At 45.4% G+C, this 18,781-nt stretch overlaps 1 protein-coding gene across 2 annotated transcripts in view; it reads right to left on the minus strand.

The window, feature by feature from the left end:
- The window catches only part of TRIM28 (tripartite motif containing 28), a 689,781-nt gene that overhangs the window by 454,997 nt on the left and 216,003 nt on the right, over positions 1 to 18,781 (minus strand). For both annotated transcript variants that reach the window (XM_044058953.1, XM_044058952.1), the window contains exon 12: positions 14,113 to 14,299. In XM_044058953.1, coding sequence (XP_043914888.1) covers positions 14,113 to 14,299 — 187 coding nt within the window. The remainder of the gene's footprint in view (positions 1 to 14,112; positions 14,300 to 18,781) is intronic.

Here is an 18,781-nt window from a genome sequence, read left to right on the forward strand (position 1 = left end):
TATTATGCAGGATGCCATGTAGCCCAGGGCTTGCAGGACTTTCCTTGCAGTAAGCTGAGTTTGTGTTAATGTCATGAAGTAGACTGGCAGTTGCTTTTGTTTTTCTTCTGTGAGAAAAGCCATCTGAGTTGGTGTCTAATTCTGCACCCAAGAATGTGATCCTTTGGGATGGTATTAGTCTTGACTTTTGCATGTTGACTGTATCCCAAGGCTTGCAACAGTTGTATGACATTTTCCAAATCTTTTGTTAACTTTGCCTTGTTGTCCGCTTGTATTAGGCAGTCGTCCAGGTATGGGTAAATCTGAATTCCCTGAAGTCTGCAGTGAGCAATTAGATGCCAGGCATTTCGTGAATACTCTGGGCGCATTAGATAAGCCAAAAGGCAATGCTGAGAATTGATAATGCTCTGATCCTGCAAGAAATCTGAGGTGTCTTCTGCAATCTGGCCGTATAGGGACGTGCAGGTATGCCTCCTTGAGATCTAGAGTCACCAGCCAAGACTCTTTGCCCAGCATGGGAAGAAGTTGCTGGAGGGTCAGCATTTTGAATTTTGGAACAATGAGGTATGTGTTCAGTGCGGACAAATCTAGAATAGGTCTCTATTGATTTTCTTTTCTTGGTACAAGGAAAAGCCTGGAGTAAAATCCTTGGCCTTGTTCCATAGGTGGCACCTCTTCTACAGCTCTCATCCTTAGTAAGTTGTTGATTTGTCTTAGAGCGTTGGCTTGGTGGTAGGTTTGGCATTCCTCTCTTTTTTGGTAGAGTATGGAAGTGAAACCTGTAGCCCTTGTCTATTGTTTGTAAAGTCCATTTGTCTCCTGTAATGTAATGCCAGTTGTCTGAGAATAAGGCTAGTTTTCCGCCCAAGGGTGCTTCCAGTTGTTCCCTGGTAGGCAGAACTAGAGCCAAGTCATTGCGTCTGTCCTGTAGAAGTGGTTGTAGTTGATTCTGTGGCAGTACTTCTCTGGTTGGTAGGTTGCCACTGACGTCCCCTGTAGGCACCCCTAGATTGACCTCTGCCTCTTGGGCGTCTATTTCTGCCTCTCTGCGCTCTGGAGTTGTCTGGAAAGGACCAATTCTTCGAAGGCCAATTTCTGCTAAACCTCGGAGGTTGGACCTCTAAGAAATCCTTGACTGTTTGGACAGATTTTGCTTTTTCTTCCACCTTTTTTAGAACCTCCTATGCAGGGGAGCCAAACAAACTTTGTTTCTCCATGGGAGCATCTAGGAGTTTTGACTTAACATGGTCTGGTAAGGATTGTTCTTTTAACCAGGCATGCCTTTGAATCACTGTTCCAGTCACCGCTGATCTAAAGGAAGCCTCCAGTGCATCATAGCCACATTTTAAGAAATGGTTACTTACCTGCTGAGAGTTGTGTACCAAATCCTGAAGGGACTTACGGTCTAAAGCTTCAGAAGACAGTTTTTTATTTAGCTGATCAACAAAAATTCCTGGTACTGAATCATGTGAAATTGACAGTTCATGGCCCTGGCCGAAAGAGTAGCAGAAGTATAAACCTTTTTACCCCATCTCTAATGCTCTAGATTCAGTTTCAGAGGGAAGAGGGTTTTTGGCAGAGGCAGCTGTCACACCTTTAGGGCCCTGTGAAATGGTTTCAGGGTCTGCAACAGGAGCCTTATACAAATGGTAGTGTGTGCCCGGGACCCTGTAATATCTGTCTGGCTTGGCAGGGGCCGGAAGAAGAGAATCAGGAGCAGTACAGGCATCATTATATGCATCAACAACCGTTAGTACTGGCGGAATGGCTAAAGGCCTATGCTGTGGTAAGTGTAAAAAAGTCCTTCGCCTTTTCCTAGAATCTGAAAAATCCTGGCCCTGCCATTGGAAGTGTTCCCTCATAGCATGCAAGGATTCCCCAAAGGAAAATTCAGGAGAAGAAGCAGAAGGAATGGAGTCTTCTGCATCAGAATCCTCATAAGGAGAATATGGGCCTTCGTGAGGGTCTGAAAGGTCCGAGTCATCCGAGGAATAATCTGTAGAGACAGGTTCCGGGGGTTCAGCCCTAGGCCTCTTGTCTGGAGGGGGCTTAGAGGCCCTGTCTGGGTGAGGTTGGGATCCTCTAATCAAAGAAATGAGATCCTCAGCCAGGCTGAGTATTTGGGAACTAGAGGTAGGCCTATGTGAAGGTGTTTTGGCAGGCAAGGCCTTAGAAAATTTAGCTGCCTTAGCCCTGGCAAAAGCCTTGATAGACATGGAAGCAGGGGGTCTAGCCGCCCCACGTGCAGGGGTAGTTTTGTCTAAAGGAATAGTGTCTGATAAATCCTGGGTGCCTGCTTCTGTAGGAGTAAATTCAGTAGCAGATTCAGCCATGCTCTGAGAGGCCTCTGCTATCGGAAGCATGCTTTCGGCCGAAGAACCGGGGGCTCTGTTTCAGCCGAAACAGACATTCGCGGTTGGCCTAACCATGGTTTCAGCCGAAACCGCGGGCCGCAAATGTCGGTCCTTTTCCTTGCGCTTTTTAGCTAATTGAGTAGTCTGGAGTCTCAGACGGCATTTTGTATGCAAAAGCGGGACCAAAAAACTCCTCTGCAAACTCCGACAGACGTCTAAGTGTCCGTCGGTTGAAGGAAGCACAGGCTAGACAAGCTGATACGTCGTGGTCTGGGCCTAAGCAAGGAAGGCAGTAAGAGTGGAAATCCTTATGAGGTATTAGTTTCCCACAAGTTAAACAATTATTTACTTTGACATCGGCTGAGGCAAGAAAGTCCCCAACGTGGTACTTGGCTTTTTAGAAGTCTTCGGTAGTAGACATCTCTGGATCTGACCGACCGGCACTTGCCAACAGCTTCTGCTTCGGGCACCGCACGGCAAGAAAGACTGAGGAAAATGGCGTTGGCTGATGCCTTTATACCCAATAAACAGCAGCTATGATGTCGGGTGAAGTGAAACATCAGCCGAGGCCAGACCCAGACTTTGGAATCCGGCCGACCGAAGGGCTGCCTGAGGCAGGACAACCCATATGTTAGGACTGCAGATGCATCCTTGAAGGACATCTACACCAAAGCACTATAAGTATTTACAGAGATGCATGGAATCAGGAATACCAAAGACTAAATCATCCCCTGCAAAGAGGAGGCCTGTCTGGTAAACATCTGTAATAAACAAAAGGAAAAACAAATGTCCAAGATCAAGGAGCAAGTGCCCAATTGGAAGCAATGTTTCCTTAGCCTGAATCCTCCAAAGCAAACTAGTCCAAATTGGACACATCTACTAGAGACAATCATAAGGCCTTCACACAAGTTCACAACCTCAGAAAGCACCCAGATCTCTTCAGAACTGGTGGTCAAGGACACCACATACACAAATGAGTAGATACAAACTTGCTGGCTGACCGATTCGGCGGTAACTTCGCCCACCCCCCCAATCAATAAATCAAGACATAACCAGTACCTGCCCCCTTCCCTTATATTTAGGGTAGCAGGTCAACAAAGGCAAAAAATATAGCCTCTGTGGATCTGACAACATCGCAGGCTGCATCCTACGTGAACTCAGGCAGAAACTTGCAGCACCATTAGGCTCCCTAGTCAAAGCCAGAGAACCAACTTTGTCTCAGCCGAGTGTAGGACAGCAGTCATCCCTTTAGAAAAAAACTAGCACCTACTGATCCAGGAAATAAAACCCAGACTAGCCTGATCTGCAAGGCCATTGAACAGATCATGGACCTAATTAACAGGGACATTAACAACCCTCACTTGATCCCACAGTTTGGTTTAGTCAAAGGGAGGTTGTGTCTTAAATTTGGTAGACTTCATTGAGACAGCCACCAAAGCAGTGGAGGGGAAGAATGCATACTGCCTACCTTAACCTGGCCAAAGCCTTTGACCCTATTCCCCACTGGGGCATAGATATGGTCAACAGCATCAATCCATGTGTTACTAGATGGGTAGCAAACTGGTTCACTGATGGAACCCACCTAAACAAAATAGAAGCCACCTAGTACAACCGCAACAAGCAGCATAACAATTAGTTATGTACTTAACATAACGCTAGATGTATGCAGTCCATCTCCCCATATATTCTTCATATGCGAGTTCGGAGCAGACGGTCTGCTCCGACTCTGCCTATACACTAGCTCGCAAGTCTGATTGGCTGGGCTAAGATGGTATCCCACAATACCTTACTCTACATCCCCAGATCTAGTTTGCTGCCAACAAAAATCAGTATGTCCAATCCACACACAGTCAAGATAGACAAGGTCCAACAAGTTGTCTAAAGGGACTAAAGCCAGGGTTATAAAGGAAATTCTCCAGGCAAGGGGGACGGCGGGTGGGTAATGAATATATGGTGAGATGGACTACATACATCTATTGTTATGGTAAGTACATAACTAATTGATGTTATGTAGTCCTCTCTCGCCATTATTCATATGTGGGACAGCGTCCCTAGCACCTATATCCTGGGTGGCTCAATGGAAGATGCTCCTGAGCACTGTGGAGCCAAAGGAAGACCTGCCCCTGGATACTGCATCCAGTTTGTAATAGGTTCATAGGTTCATAGTTTAGTACTAAGCTAACTGCCCTTGTGAGCCATTTTAAGCCTAGCCAATTATCCCTTGTGAGACTCAAACCCTGCACCTTGTGTTTGTAAGGCAAACACCTTAGCCATTAAGCCACCCTCCCAACCCCATGGGACACAAAGGTATGGGGAGAAGCCCATGTTGCGGCTGCGCATCTATCATCCATCCATGGATAGCCTAGCCTGAAAGGCCGCAGACAGACACTGCTCTCGTAGAAAGTGCTCTGACTGGAAAGGGTATGTTCTTACCTCCTGTCTGGTAAATAAAGGAGATGCAACCCGCTATCCATCTAGAAATGGTTACTTTGGACACCGCCGAACCTAAGCGACTGTCAGAGAACTAAATTAAGAGCTGATCTGATTTCCTCCATTCCTTAGTCTTGTGTAAATAAAAGCGTAGTTGCCTATGAACGTCCAACGTATAAAATTGATACTCTGCCTTGTCAGAGAAATTGGGAAAGAATACTGGCAGTTCGATGGACTGATAGACAATGACACTACTTTTGGAAGAAAGGTTGGATTCAGCCTGAGGGAGACCCTATCTTAATGGCAAATGAGATAAGGGGGCTTAGCTGACAAGGCCTGAAGCTCTAAAACCCTTTTGGCAGAAGTAATGGCTATAAGAAAGGCAGATTTCCATGTCAAACTTCAATCACAAGCCGCAGGCTCGAAGGGTGGAAGAGTAAGAGCCTGCAGAACAAAATTAAGTTCCCAAGGCATAACCGGTTGAGCTATCGGGGGGCGAAGGAGGAGTGTGCTTTTCATGAAGTCTTTACAGTCTGGGAGCCATTAAGCTGGGTTCATATGCCACGTGATGGATAGCCACTAGCTGAACTTTTATGGTGGCTGGGGCTGACCCTTGGTAGGACAATTGAGATTAAGAATTCCAGCAGAGCTGATGGAAGCAGTGTCAATATCCTTAGACTGTGCCCATATGGAAAACCTTTTCCACTTACTGGAATAAATCTTCCTAGTGGCTGGTTTGAGAGAGGATGAGGGGATATGGACAACGTTTGGAGAAAAATCATGATATCTGACTACGGTCGAAAGTGGAGTAGCCAGGCTGAGGGTCTCCAGGGATGAGTGGAGCTGTCCCGACATGTCAGTAGGTCTGTACGAGGGTCCAGAGTCCAACGAGGCACCACAGCTAACTGTTGGAGAAAGGGGGAACCATACTTGTAGAGGCCAGTATGGAGCAATTAGAATCAACCTGCTTCCCAGGGACAGTGCTTTCTGGATCACCCTCGAGATGAGGGGAAACTGAGGGAAAGCATATAGCAGACCAGAGGGCCAAATGTGCGCCAGAGCATCCCTTGGATATCCCCCTAGTGGGGGTATCAGTGAGAAGAATGCGTGGCATTTCACATTGAGAGGGCTGGCAAACAGGTTGCAGCAAGGCTGACCCCATTTGTTGAATATGCTGTCCGCCACCTGGCGGTTCAGGGACCACTCGTAGGGCAGAAGGATCGCCCTGCTTAACTTGTCTGATCATATTGGCTTTCCCCGGAATGTGTGTTGCTATCAAGGTCCTTTGGAAAGCTATCGCCCAGTTCCACACTCTCGTAGCCTCCCTGCATAGTGGGTACGATCGGGTTCCCCCTTGCTTGTTGAGATACCACACTACCGACATGTTGTCAGTGTATCGCAATAGTACCGGACGGGAGGACATGTTGTAGCGCCTGCAACGCTAGGAGCACTGCCCTCAACTACAGGACATTTGTGCACAAGTTCATCTAGTGTTCCTGCCACGTACCTTGGACCAACCTGCCAAGATAATGCCCCCCCCCCACCCTATCCAGGAGGCATCGGTGGTCACTGTGGCTACCGGGATGGGTGAAGAACGGTTTTCCTACTACTAGATTGTCTGTGCACAGCCACCAACTTAGGTCCTGTCTGCATTTGTGTGTGATCAAGATGGGATGGGATAGAGGCAAACTCTGAAGAGACGACTGGGCGAACAGGAGCCACTGTAACATCCGCATGTGCAGCCTCGCTAATGGAAGTCATGATAGTGGATGCCATGGTGCCTAGCAGTTGCAGCACTAGCCTTGCCTTTACGCGTGTCAAAGGCATCATTTGAACCTGCCTTTGTAACCTCGTGATCCTTTCCATAGGCAGAAACGCTCTCATCCGAATTGTATCCAACTCTGTTCCTATAAATAAGGCACGCTGTGAGGGTAGTAAGGCATATTTTTTTTTTACAGTTTGTGATGCCTAGCTGATAACAAATGTTGATGGTAGTGTTTGTTTTGACAAAAGAGATGCTTGGTCAGGTGGTTAGGAGCCGGTCGTCCAGGTAAGGAAACACCTGGAATCCTAGATGCCTCAAGTGAGCAGAGTGAGCAGTCACCACTGCCATGCATTTGGTGAACACCCTGGGGGCTGTGGTGAGACCAAAAGGCAGGGTTCGAAACTGGAAATGCCTGGCTCCCAGCTGGAAGCGTAGATGACACCGGGATGCTTTGTCCATCTTTGTGGTAATAAGCATCCTTCAGGTCGATGGAGCACATCCATACTTCCTTTCCCAATAACGGGAAAATTGATTGCAGTGTGACCATCCGGAACTTGGACATGCGTACATAATGATTTAGTCGGCTGAGATCCAGAATGGGTCTCAGGTCCCCAGTGCTTTTAATCACCAAAAAGAATCTTGAGCAAGTCCCTAATCCGATCTGGTCTGGGGGGACTGGTTGGATGACTCCTTTTTCTAGCAGCTGAGACACCTCTGATGCTGCTTGACCCCTTTGACTGGGTGGTGCGTCTGGGATCCTTTTGGGGGTAGGAGGGGTGGAGCGAAAAGGAATGGTGTAACCTCCGGCGATCATCCTAAAACCCATCTGTCCTGGATTATTCTTGCCCAGGCTTCCGGATAATGGGAAATCAGACCCCCGACTGGCTCCGGAGAAGCACAGCCGGGCACACCATCAAGAGTGAGAGTATGGGGAACCGCAAAAGGAATCCCAGTCCCCCCCCCCGAGTAGCGGGGGCCCCCTCTTCCTCTGGGGCAGCGTCTTCCAGAGTATGACCCCCCCCCCTGCCTCGAGGGGGGGGGGGTCTCAGCTTGTGCGGTAGGGAAGGACCTCTGATTTTCTGAACCCCCCCCCCCCCCCCCCGCTGAGCCTTGGGATAAGGTCCCGACGGTAGGGAAAAGCGGACTCCCACAGCAGACAAGGTCTTACCCTCTTGTTCGCACCTGGTGAGTGTCTTATTTTGGTCCCAAACAAGGAGGAACCGTAGAAAGGGGCATCTGTAAAGGAAGACTTAAAGGCCTCTGCAAAGTGACAGGCGTAGCCAGGCTTGCTTCCCAAGGGCCACTCCTAAACTAACCGCCCTGCTAGCTCCCTCGGCCGAGTACGAAATCAATCACATGGACGAGTTTGCAATGGAATTAAGGTTGGAAAGCTGAGCTTAGACTGCTTGAGCCACCGTCTCAGGTACATTACCCCCGAGAGCATCTCCTACCTCCTTAAGGAGATCTCTTTGGAGCCGCGTGAAATGAGTCAAGTAATTCAGCGACCGCAGAGTAAAGGTCGCCGAAGAAAAAGTACGCTTCTCGTACCGGTCCATCATCTTGGACTCCTTGTTCAGGGGATGGACTGTAGAGGAAGACTCTGCAACTTCCTTCTGTGTGGCGGCCGCCACCATAGCATCTACTGGGGTTCCCTTAGTCAAAAAATCCTTCCCCTGGGGGGCAGACAAGAATTTGTTAGGCCGAGGGACAGGCTCCACGGAGTCAGGAGTCTCCCACACCGAAGTCTAGGAGCTCAAAGGGTGGGGATACCCAGGAGGTGGAAGGCTGGGCGCCAAAGGCCTTAAGGAATACTGACTCCTCCTCGGAGGGGGTTTTAGAAGGCCAGCATCCTCTTTCAAGATCTCCAGGATTTTGGAGAATGAAACATCCTCAGAAGACTTGGGGGACCCCTCAGACTCAGAGGTCAGTATCTGAAGTGAGGGACTAGTCTTGGGAGTCTATATGCTTCCTCTTGCAAGATTTCTTCCTGGGGGGTTCCTCAGGCACAGTCAGAGGACTCCTCAGAAAGAAGGGGACCGCTCATGGGGTGTCCATAGGCCCTTGCGCCCTGCTGTCCAAGGATAGCGGGGTGTCAGCTCTCGCCAGTGTAGTAGGGAATGGAAGGACCGATCCGAGGGAGGTAGCTGATCCAGCCAGTGTGCTCTGCATTGCCTCGAAGGTGGGACCTCCTGAATCAGAGGACTGACCGCCCTCTAAGGTCATGACCAGGGCCAGAGTCCCCGCTGCTGATGCGCCCAGAAGAAGGCTAGACAGACCTGAGCTCAGAGTCATCCCCCTCTGCGCCGACAGAAGAAACTCTAGTCCCAAACCCTGTGGACGGAGCAGACAGGGTCGGAGCCGATGCCGGTACAGAGAATCACAGTTGGGGTATCGGAGCAGACAGGAACATCCCTCGGAGCGGAGCTTACCGGCTCTGAAGACAATGCACTCAGAGGAGGAATAGCCGGTATGACTACCAGGGCTGGCTCCGAAGCCGAAAAATTTTGCCAACACCGGCGATTCCAGGAGCCGCTGCACCACCCTATCCACATCCAAATCTGAAAGCCTGGAGGATATGGAGGAAATAGATGGAGAAGCAGACCTCTTCACTGCAGAGGCTTGTCTTAAACTTTGAGACCGGCTCCAAATCTGTTCCAATATTATCGGAGCAGTCGAGGATTCAATCGAAACAGTGACTTCCTGCAGCTCAGAGGTCAGTGGAGCCGAGGAAGCAGATTCCACTACCAAAATCTTAAGAGGGCAGCTCTGGGACCAGAGATGGAGCCGGCGATCTCTTCTTGGATCTAGATGACAGACTGAGCTGGGAGTCTAAGCTAACTTCCTCAAAAGATGGTTTTAACAGACCCTTTAGTATCAACTTGTTTTTCCTTTCTTGGAGCACCCGAGGACTAAAGGAGTGGAAGAAACTGCAGGACTCCTGAAGGTGGATGGCTCCAAGACAAACAGATGGTCAGTCTGTAATAGACATTTTGTACGAACATTTAGAACACTTTTTAAAGCCAGAGAGCTTATGTTCTTTTTGCTCTTTCGACATAATTATAAAACACAGAACTCCAAAAACTTTCTGCAGAAGTCAAAGAAAAGGGCGGGAACGCTCTGCACAACACACAGCAAATGATACACACAAACAGAGAGACCCCCAATTAAAACTCTCAGCACAGAGAACCACCAACTTAAAAAAAAATTACAAGGGGAGGGACTAGGTCCTCCAACTCAAACGGGCCTAACCCGAGGGTAGAAGGGATACCACAAAACACGCACACCCCCAAAAGAATACAGAAAGGCTAACAAACGCTATCACAACTGTATCTATGCAAAAATTATCAGAAAAATTCAAGAAGTTTTTTTTTTTTTTTTTTTTTTTTTAGAGTACTTAGCCAAGTAGAGACCACATTCGAGCTCTACAAGCGGCAACGAGATCTGGGGATGTGGAGCAAGGTATTGTGGGATACCATCTTAGCCCAGCCAGAGACTTGAGCTAGTGTATAGGCAGAGTCGGAGCAGACAGTCAGCTCCGAACCCACATATGAAGAATTGTGAGATAGGACTACATAACATCCCATGGTTTGGTTTTGGGGCCTCTTATCTGGGAAATACTTTTTAGGTGTAGGCCAAAACCAGTGGGCTATGGCTGACCAAGTTCAGACTACTAACCTGGGTAGTGTCATCAGTTCCCCTAATGATGGACACCTTCCAAGAGGGTCTCACAGGACTGGTGCCAGAAAAATGGCCTTAAGCTGAATACCAAAAAATGCATCACCCCCTTTGCAGAGTGACATCCCAGCAAATTATCACATTAATGTCCTAAGCACGCAATAAGTTGATGGTTTTGGGCACCCAAGTTGATAGCAGCCTGACTTTTTAGCACCATGTTGCTTCCGTTGTACAGAAAGCCTTCTACACGGCCCAACTCTTATGCAAGGGCATCTCATCTAGGGACAAGGATGTCATAACATCCCTATATTCACTTACAAGGCACCTTTTGGCATGTACCTCACAAAGCACATGCAGCAGCTGGAAAGACCAGAGAGGTTACTCACCAGGAGAATCCAGGTGCTCAAACATCTACCACACAGAGGCTAAAAGCCCTATCCTTCTACTCAAGTTTCATACAGACCCCATCAGAGGTGACCTGTCATACAAGGCAATCATGGACCCAACCTTGATGAGACTTGTTGCATATCTATAAGTCAAGCTCCACTCGAGTAACTCGCATGTGTGGCCTTAACCTGGTTTGCAACAGGACTTGTTGGCAGGACAGATTTGTCCTGGAGACCCCCCCATCTGTGGAATAGACCCTCTCCACATCAGATCTCTTTACCCCTTAAGCACAACCTGGATGGGAAACAGAAAATATACCCCTGGGATTCCACCCATGTCCCTCCTGGTCAGGGGCATCAGGTATTGAGTTGGGTAAACATGGGCTAAACTCTTGGCTAGGCTTATAAGGGCCTTAGGGCCAACAGTCCAATAACCTCCTACGATCCTATGTCTGCTGACATGTTACCTTTTTACAAATTCCCAAATTCTGAGCTGCCTGCACATCAAACATGGTTTTGAGGTTGTGACAGAAGTAAAACGCTTGAGATTCAAATATCTCAGATATTACCTTGGACAAAGTGCTTATACACAGCAACGCCCTATAGGAGACAACGGGGTTTTAACAGTCTACTGAAGTGATTGCAACTAAGTTGGACTTCCAGAGGAACTCTGAGGTTAGCTTTACAGGCTCAAAGGCAGGCAGGGTGAGTTTTTACATAAACTCAAAGGGTTGCAAGAGTCCCTCGGTCTCTGATGACATTCTGAGAACCTATTTCTTAAGAGTTCCAAGAAACAGCTCAGGACATTGAGCAGCCTGGCTTGTATTGGCCATGCACCAGTGAGAATCAAACTGTCTCCTGGCCCACGAGGATTTGAAAAGTCCTGGGGGAGGGGGGGGGTCTAGAAAGTACAAGGATATCCACTCCTGCCAGCTTCAGAGTGACAAAATGGGGGTGCATAACAGACTCCTGACTAAAGCAACTGCCCTGCTTAATTGCTGCCAAAGCTAAGCCACACTTGAAGGCACTTTATAACATGAGAACTGGTACTGCAAAGTTCCAGCAACTCTAAAGAATCTTATCCCTTAATTTCATCAACCTCGCGTTTCACTTGATGCAGGACAGACTCCCCAACTCAACATCAAGTGACACCTCCAGGTGCATCTGCAGTTAACTCCTGACACCCAAGTCAAAAATGCTGCTTGTTCATATCTGCATCAGTTCCAAAACTATGCTATGTACTAGACTTTAAATTGATTTTAAGAGACTAGTAATTAAAGGTTACACAATGGTAAGCTGTATTAATATCTGACCTCTGTCTAGTGCAGGCAAATAGATGTTATGATTTGGATACAATTTTCATACTAAATCTCAGAACTCCTTACCCTCACGAATACTCTTAGCTAGATGAATAAAATGCTGCTGACAGTAGTGAATGCAGATATATTGTAAGTTTACTAATTGCCACCAACTTGGTGTTTAGTGAATTATAAAATTCTGTTCAAGACCTAGAACCTAAATACTACTGCTATAAAAATCTGTGTTAAACAGTTCACCATTTATACTTTCATAATCACTATAGTTCCAAAGATGAGCATTTGTTTGAAATTACATTACAATACGATTGACAAAAGGTTTAGACTCCACCCATTAAACATTGGCATGCAAGCTTGTTGAGCTTTATTGGAGAAAGTTAAACCTGCACTTTAAAACTACTATGACAACTTAAGAGTAAACCAACCCCCAAATGTATGCCCTCATTTAATAAATATCTCCCACTAGTTCCAAAACTAAAGGAATGGAAAGTTTATGGTGAAGACCACCAAAACACTCTTACCTTTTGCAAGTTGCAGAAATTCAAACCTCCCACTGAAAAATTCAGGGTTCTGGTAATACCCCTTCAGCCTGCAAGGCTGTTGGGCCAGGTACCTAATCTTCAAGCATGGGAGGGCTACAAGACTAATGGTGATCTTTAAGATGCGTTGCCCTCTGCCACTCCCTCTGTTGCTCTCTTGTGAAAGACCACAGCAGGCGCAGGCCACCAATGTTCCATGCTGCAGGGTTGAGACCTGATCCTATGCCACAGTCCTCGAATAAAGTGCACTGGGAAGACAAAGTCCCAAGGGGATTTGTTCCACATTCTAAGCTAATATTGGCTTTAGTAAGCATCCAACAAAGCTACAGGAAGAAAGTTTCTTTAATAGGGTACTTAACTTTGCTTAATCTCTGGCTTTGGAATGACACTGGTACTGGTGACAGCCAACCCTTTCCAGCCAGTTTCCCAGGCCTAGAGAAGGGAAGCACATCTCTATTAAACCTGGTGTCAAGACTTCCAAAGGTTACTACTACTGCAACAGTCTAATATCATTAGCTCCCAACATATGTGAAAACCTGAATAAATGCCTGCATTAGCAGATCTTACCATGGGATCATGTTCAACTCAACCACCACAACTGAAAAGTCCAACTGGGCTTAGGGTTTTATAAAAAAACAAATTAGAGCAAATATGACTAAATACAAACAATTATCAAACATTTCATACAAACTAAACGGCAGGACAATCAAATGGAACCCTTCATCCTCAGGCCACAAACAGTATTTAATATCAGAATACATATGTTAAGACAAGTACATATAAGTCCAAGATGCACTACTGTAACAATCAGGGAAGGCCACAAGTGATCAAACTTCAACATGAGAGCTGTGATCAGGAGTACCTCAACTGTACTACTTAAGATGGGTTGTTTAGAGTACTAAATTCTATGTTCCACTTAGTTCTACACCAAAAGGGTTTGGCACAGAATTTAAAAATACAATCTATTGTAAAAATAAAACTACTTCAAAGTCTAGTAAGCATACTGTGAGCTTTCTAGTTGAAACTGTGGTCCACATTGTGCAGGAGCATTCTACATTCATGAGATGAAGGTTGAAAGCTATGTTCATGTTAGCCAACAAAAGCAGCAACATCCCAACACAAAACAAAGGGGATCAAAAGAACATGCACCATGTGGGTGTCACCCCAGAAATACCCCTCTGACAATGTAAACACCAGAATGGGCTCAATCAGGCCTAGGAAGTTACAGGCAATGTAGAACTTACCTGGAAGAGACCAGCACGGTTTTCGGGAGATAAATGTTAGAGCCAAGCTGACTGCTCCTGAAGCTAATCCCATAGTTAAAGAAACTTACTATAGCAGTTACCTTACTGAGGACATTACGTAGGTCAATTAGGACACTTATGCAGCCACACAAAGCTCAGATGAGCTAATCCAGGTCTAGTTAATTTAAAAACTAAACTGTGAAAGCTTGCTAGGGTGGGGTCCCTTTCTGCATTACAAAAAGTATCCCGAAAGAGCACTGCAAATAAAATGTCATGCCTCAAGTCAGGAAAAAAAAACAGCAACATTCTTGAATGAATACCAATTTGAGTAACCCTATTACAAAAAATGACAAATCTCTTTAGCAAGACTCTTACATTCTGGCTCCATGACACCAATACTTACCCCAGGTCCAGCAGCCCCAGGTGTTGCATTGTTCCCCTCAATGACAATCAGGTTATATTCCTCAGTTGTATTCCCAGGCATTACTTTGAACACTGGTAGCTGACAGTCAGGACTCAAGTCCACTTCCAAACGTTCAAGGCTAACACGTGGCACTTTTCCAAGAAGAGAGCTTTTGCCAGCTGGGGAGCTAAAAACAAGGGGAAAGTGAATCAGCCAGTGATGCATACAAATGAAAGTAGTTGCACACAAACCTTTTTAACCAGTTAAACTGGCTTTACTGCTTAACCATGTTACTTCCACCCTATTTTTAAACTACAGGGCATTGGTTGGGGGGGGGGGGTTCTAACATTCTTCAGTGTCAAATGGTAAAAAAACACTACAAATATACTGTTTTAGCAAAACTTGAGGCAGAGGACAGGGAGCGTGCATGATCAAAATGCCCGGTAAAAGTTAGTACACCAACAAGGTGAAAGGAGTCAGCAATCCCCGCAAGCCTAGGGAAGTTTTACTTCATGCTTAAAACCCTTAACCCAAATGGCATAGAAAACAGCTCAAGTAGGAAATCAAAAACAAATTTTTTTACTAGCTTGCAAAAAGGACTCAAATGATGCACTGCAAGTTGTTCACTGCTGTACTTTTAGCTTTTCATTTCCTTCCTAATTTGACAGCACTGTACCCATGCCCTAATGCTGTCAGTCTTCATGGAAATCAATGTGCAGAATGCAATTGAAATGTTTCTCTAAAACCCAAAGCTTCCAAGATGGCTGCATATTGAGTAACCACATTTCAGCTATCCCAGTTTGAAAAACTCAAAGACAGCCAGGAAACTCGGTAGCCGCTAGTAAGGCACTACCTGGACACCAGCAAGAGAAATTTGGAGAACCTGAAAGAAAAAAAATCACAAAAGGTATATAAAAATGACTGGGAAGAATTCTGCAGCTAATCAGCAAAAAGCAGTGCAAGCTCCAGTTTTGGTACAAAACAGGACTTCCAATAACCTACTGGAAAAAAACTGCACTCCAGGCAGATTAAACAGACAAAAGGCTGAAATTACTCTGAGAACTGCAAAAAAAAAATCAGAAGTCAAAATAAAAAGGTTGGCTGAATGAGACTAGTCACTCACGAAGAGAGGTTTCAAAACAATAGTATGCAAAAGAAAACCTGACATTCTGGAGAAGCTAAATACTTAATTTTATGAAAGCACAAATAAGCAGCTGGACTGGTATTCCACAGAAGTTAATTGAAAGCACAGTGCATATGCTCCAAACCTGGCCATGACAAAGCAACCTAGACCTTCAAGTAATAAAGATGCAATCCTACCAACAGGGGGAACTGAAAACTATGGCACAAAGTACCAAAAGTGGGAGACAACAGTTTGTGGAATGATCGCTGTACACCTGGCAAAAAGTACATTTTTTCCACTTGAAAAGCAAGCTGCTGTACAAAGTTATTTTCATACAATTCTTTCCTGGAGAACAGATTTTTGATGCAGAGCATGCTGAGCAAATTGTCCAACAAATGCTAGTTATGAAATAGGAGATTCTACTGCTTGTTCTAGTAATCAAGATCAGAGAGTGTGCCGATGAAACCCTTTCCCAAAGCTTCAAGTGGAAAATGCTTAACAGAAAAAAAAAGCACAAGAGTTTTGTAAGATGCGACAGCAAATAAACTGCATAAAAGATCATCCTGCCAAACAGTATGCATGTATTACAAAAGCTGGAACTAGACAAGTTCTTACCTTTTACATGCAACTTTAATGCTTTCTACATTAAAATGTAGTTGATTCATACAAAAAGCAAACCGCAAACTAAATGTACAGTGCAAACAGCTATGCTACAGGAGACATTTTAAGACCCAAACATGTGAATTTGATAAAGGTTTAAGACTCACTCAACAGAACACCTGGGACAAAGGAAAAAAAGTAGCAATTGCAAGAGGAGCTCCGGTAGTGATTAAGATAAAATAATGGTAGATATCTAATACCAATGGCTACTAGGCAAGGGAGGATTTCACTGGCATTTATATACCACATAAAACTGCCGTAACAGAGCTTAAGAAAATTGAGAGAACAGATTTCAGCAGGGCTTATACATTGGGACTGGAATTTGATTTGCAACAGTGAAGATGCATGTGTGTGGCCCAGAAGTGAAAATGGAGGACAGATTTAAGAAAAGTATCGGGGATGGAATGTGAATTCAGTACGAGTTGTCAATTTACATATTCTCCCAAGATACAAAAGTCTTGAATAAAATGTGCATTTAATTGAAAGTTGATACACATCTAATAACAGATCACATGCCAACAGACACTGGTACTTTCCCATCTGTTGGAGAGCAGAAGAAATGGGTGTTGGAAATTCAGCAGACAGATACCAATTTTCTCTGAATACAGCTGGCAGTAGGATAAGTTTAAGTGTTGGAAATAGTAAAAATTGAGGGACTGATAAAGGTTAAAGTATTGCAGAATAAGGGGAATCTCACAGAAAAGGAGGAATTGGAGGCTAACGGAAAAAAGGGGATTACCTAATCAAAAGTTTCTAGATTGCCATTATAACTCAAAAGCTTTTAGTACAATAACGGGCAAAAGAAGGGGTTGTCACCAAGCTTAGGGAGTCTATAACAAAGAAAGATCTCAGAGTACCAAGAAACATTGCGAAAAATTCATGAAAGTCTGTACAACAGAAAAAAGTACAAATGGAAAAGTGGAAGAGGAAAATATGCCAAGGTTAGAGGCAGATGCTCAACTACCAACAGTTAGGATAGATGAGAAAAATGGTACAACCAATCTTCAGGAAAGTTCCCAGGAATGGATGGTATTCCTTTGGACATTTAGAAACTAGGAGGGAAAACTGAAAGAAGGGTTTGTTTCGGTATTAAGGGAAGTACCAACATCGTAGAAGAAAGCAGTGGTGCCAATACCTAGAGGGTAAAGTTCCTGCAGATCAGCTTCATATAGGCCTATTTCAATCCTAAACCAGGACTGAAAAAAGTGGCCTACAATGGCTAAAACAATGGCAAAGGATGCCAAAATTGATATGGATCAATATGAATTTGTGGAGGTGAAGCAAACATTTGACATTAACAGAACATTGGCAATCCAGAGAGGAAGCAGAAAGTACAGCTGTGTACCTACCATAAATGTAAATGTTAGTGTATTCACTATTGCAGTCATTACACTTGGGTTATCCTGCTGGCAGGCTACCCAGTCGGCCTGAATTCCAAAGTCCTGGTCCGGCGACAGTTGCTGTCGCCTCTTCCCTGTGTGCGCCAGGGGTATACAAGATTCATCAGACCCCATTTTCTTCAGTTTTCTTGCCCCAGATGTCAGGTGCCCCCAAGTAGGTAGGCAATACATATTGCTAATCAAAAATATACGTAAATAAAAATACCTTCAGTTACCAGCAAATACACCCCAAAGGTTGTATAGGATAGAAAGGCATAGTAAGTCCAGCTATTTCAGAGGGGGTGGAGGGAGGGTAACCTGGACTGCAGCAATGTGAACAAACATCTACATTTATGGTAGGTACAAAACTGTACCATGTTCATCATGTTACACTGCTGCAGTCTTCACACTTGGGTAGAGTGCCAAAGCTAAGGTTGGGTGGCTGTTCTATAAAGAGTTAGGATTAGCTATGAGGCCCTGCAGAACTGCAGTGGCAAATCCTGCTCTGGATTTAGAGTAGAGAGGCAAGTGGTAATGCTTGGTAAGTGTGCAATGAACTCCAAGTTGCAGCCTCCAAAATTTCCTTGGTAGGTACTCCTCTGAGAAAGGCTGTTGAAGTGGCTGTTGCCCTGGTGGAATGTGGTCTAATGTTATTTGGGACTGATTTTCCATGCTGTAGCAGTACCAAATACAGTGTCCTATCCATTTGGATATAGTCTGCTTTGAGATGGCCTTTCCCTGTGATCCTGCAGCATATTCTACAAACAGTTGCTCAGTTTTCCTGAAAGCTTTTTTGTCCAAGTAGAAGCGTAGCTGCCTGTGTATGTCCAAAGAATGCAGAAGTTTCTCCCCTTTATTCTGGGGGTTTGGATAAAAGGTTGGCAAATGGATGGTTTTGTTAAGAGCCACACTAGATACCACCTTGGGCATAAAGGTAGTGTTTGTAAGATACCCTGTCTTGATGAAAAATTATAAAAGGTTCCACTGCCATTAATGCCTGTAGCTCAGACTCTGTGCTGAAGTTACTGCCAGGAGCAGAGCTGTTTTCCATAAAAATTTTAGATCGGCTGTATTGGCTGGCTCAAAAGGTGGCAGGGTCAGTTTTTCCTAAACAAAATTGAGGTCCCAAGTTGGTGCTCTCAGGGGCAGTCTTGTTTTTAGCCCCTCTGAGGTACTACTTTAGCAAGGGATGAGAGAATAAAGGAGGATCCGTGTTGTAATGTACCAAAATGGCAGAGGCGTGGATCTTAATTGATAAGGATAAGCCTCTGTCCAGCATCTGTTAAGTATTGTAAAGTCTGAGGAATGTTTGGAACAGGAGGGTCAGGGCTTTGAGCCTGATTCCAGGCGCAGAATCTTTCCTTTTTCTGAGTAAGCTTTCCTGGTGCTAGGCCTCCTGGCCTCCAAAATGACATCCATAACAGCTTTAGAGAGGTGTTGCCCGTTTGACTAATGTATCTGCCATGCAGTCAGGTTTAGGGTTTTGAGCTGACTGCAGGATCTGACT

Source organism: Protopterus annectens, chromosome 17.part0 (assembly GCF_019279795.1).
Source record: "Protopterus annectens isolate FY-2018-M chromosome 17.part0, PAN1.0, whole genome shotgun sequence".
In the NCBI taxonomy this organism is placed as follows: Eukaryota; Metazoa; Chordata; order Ceratodontiformes; family Protopteridae; genus Protopterus; species Protopterus annectens.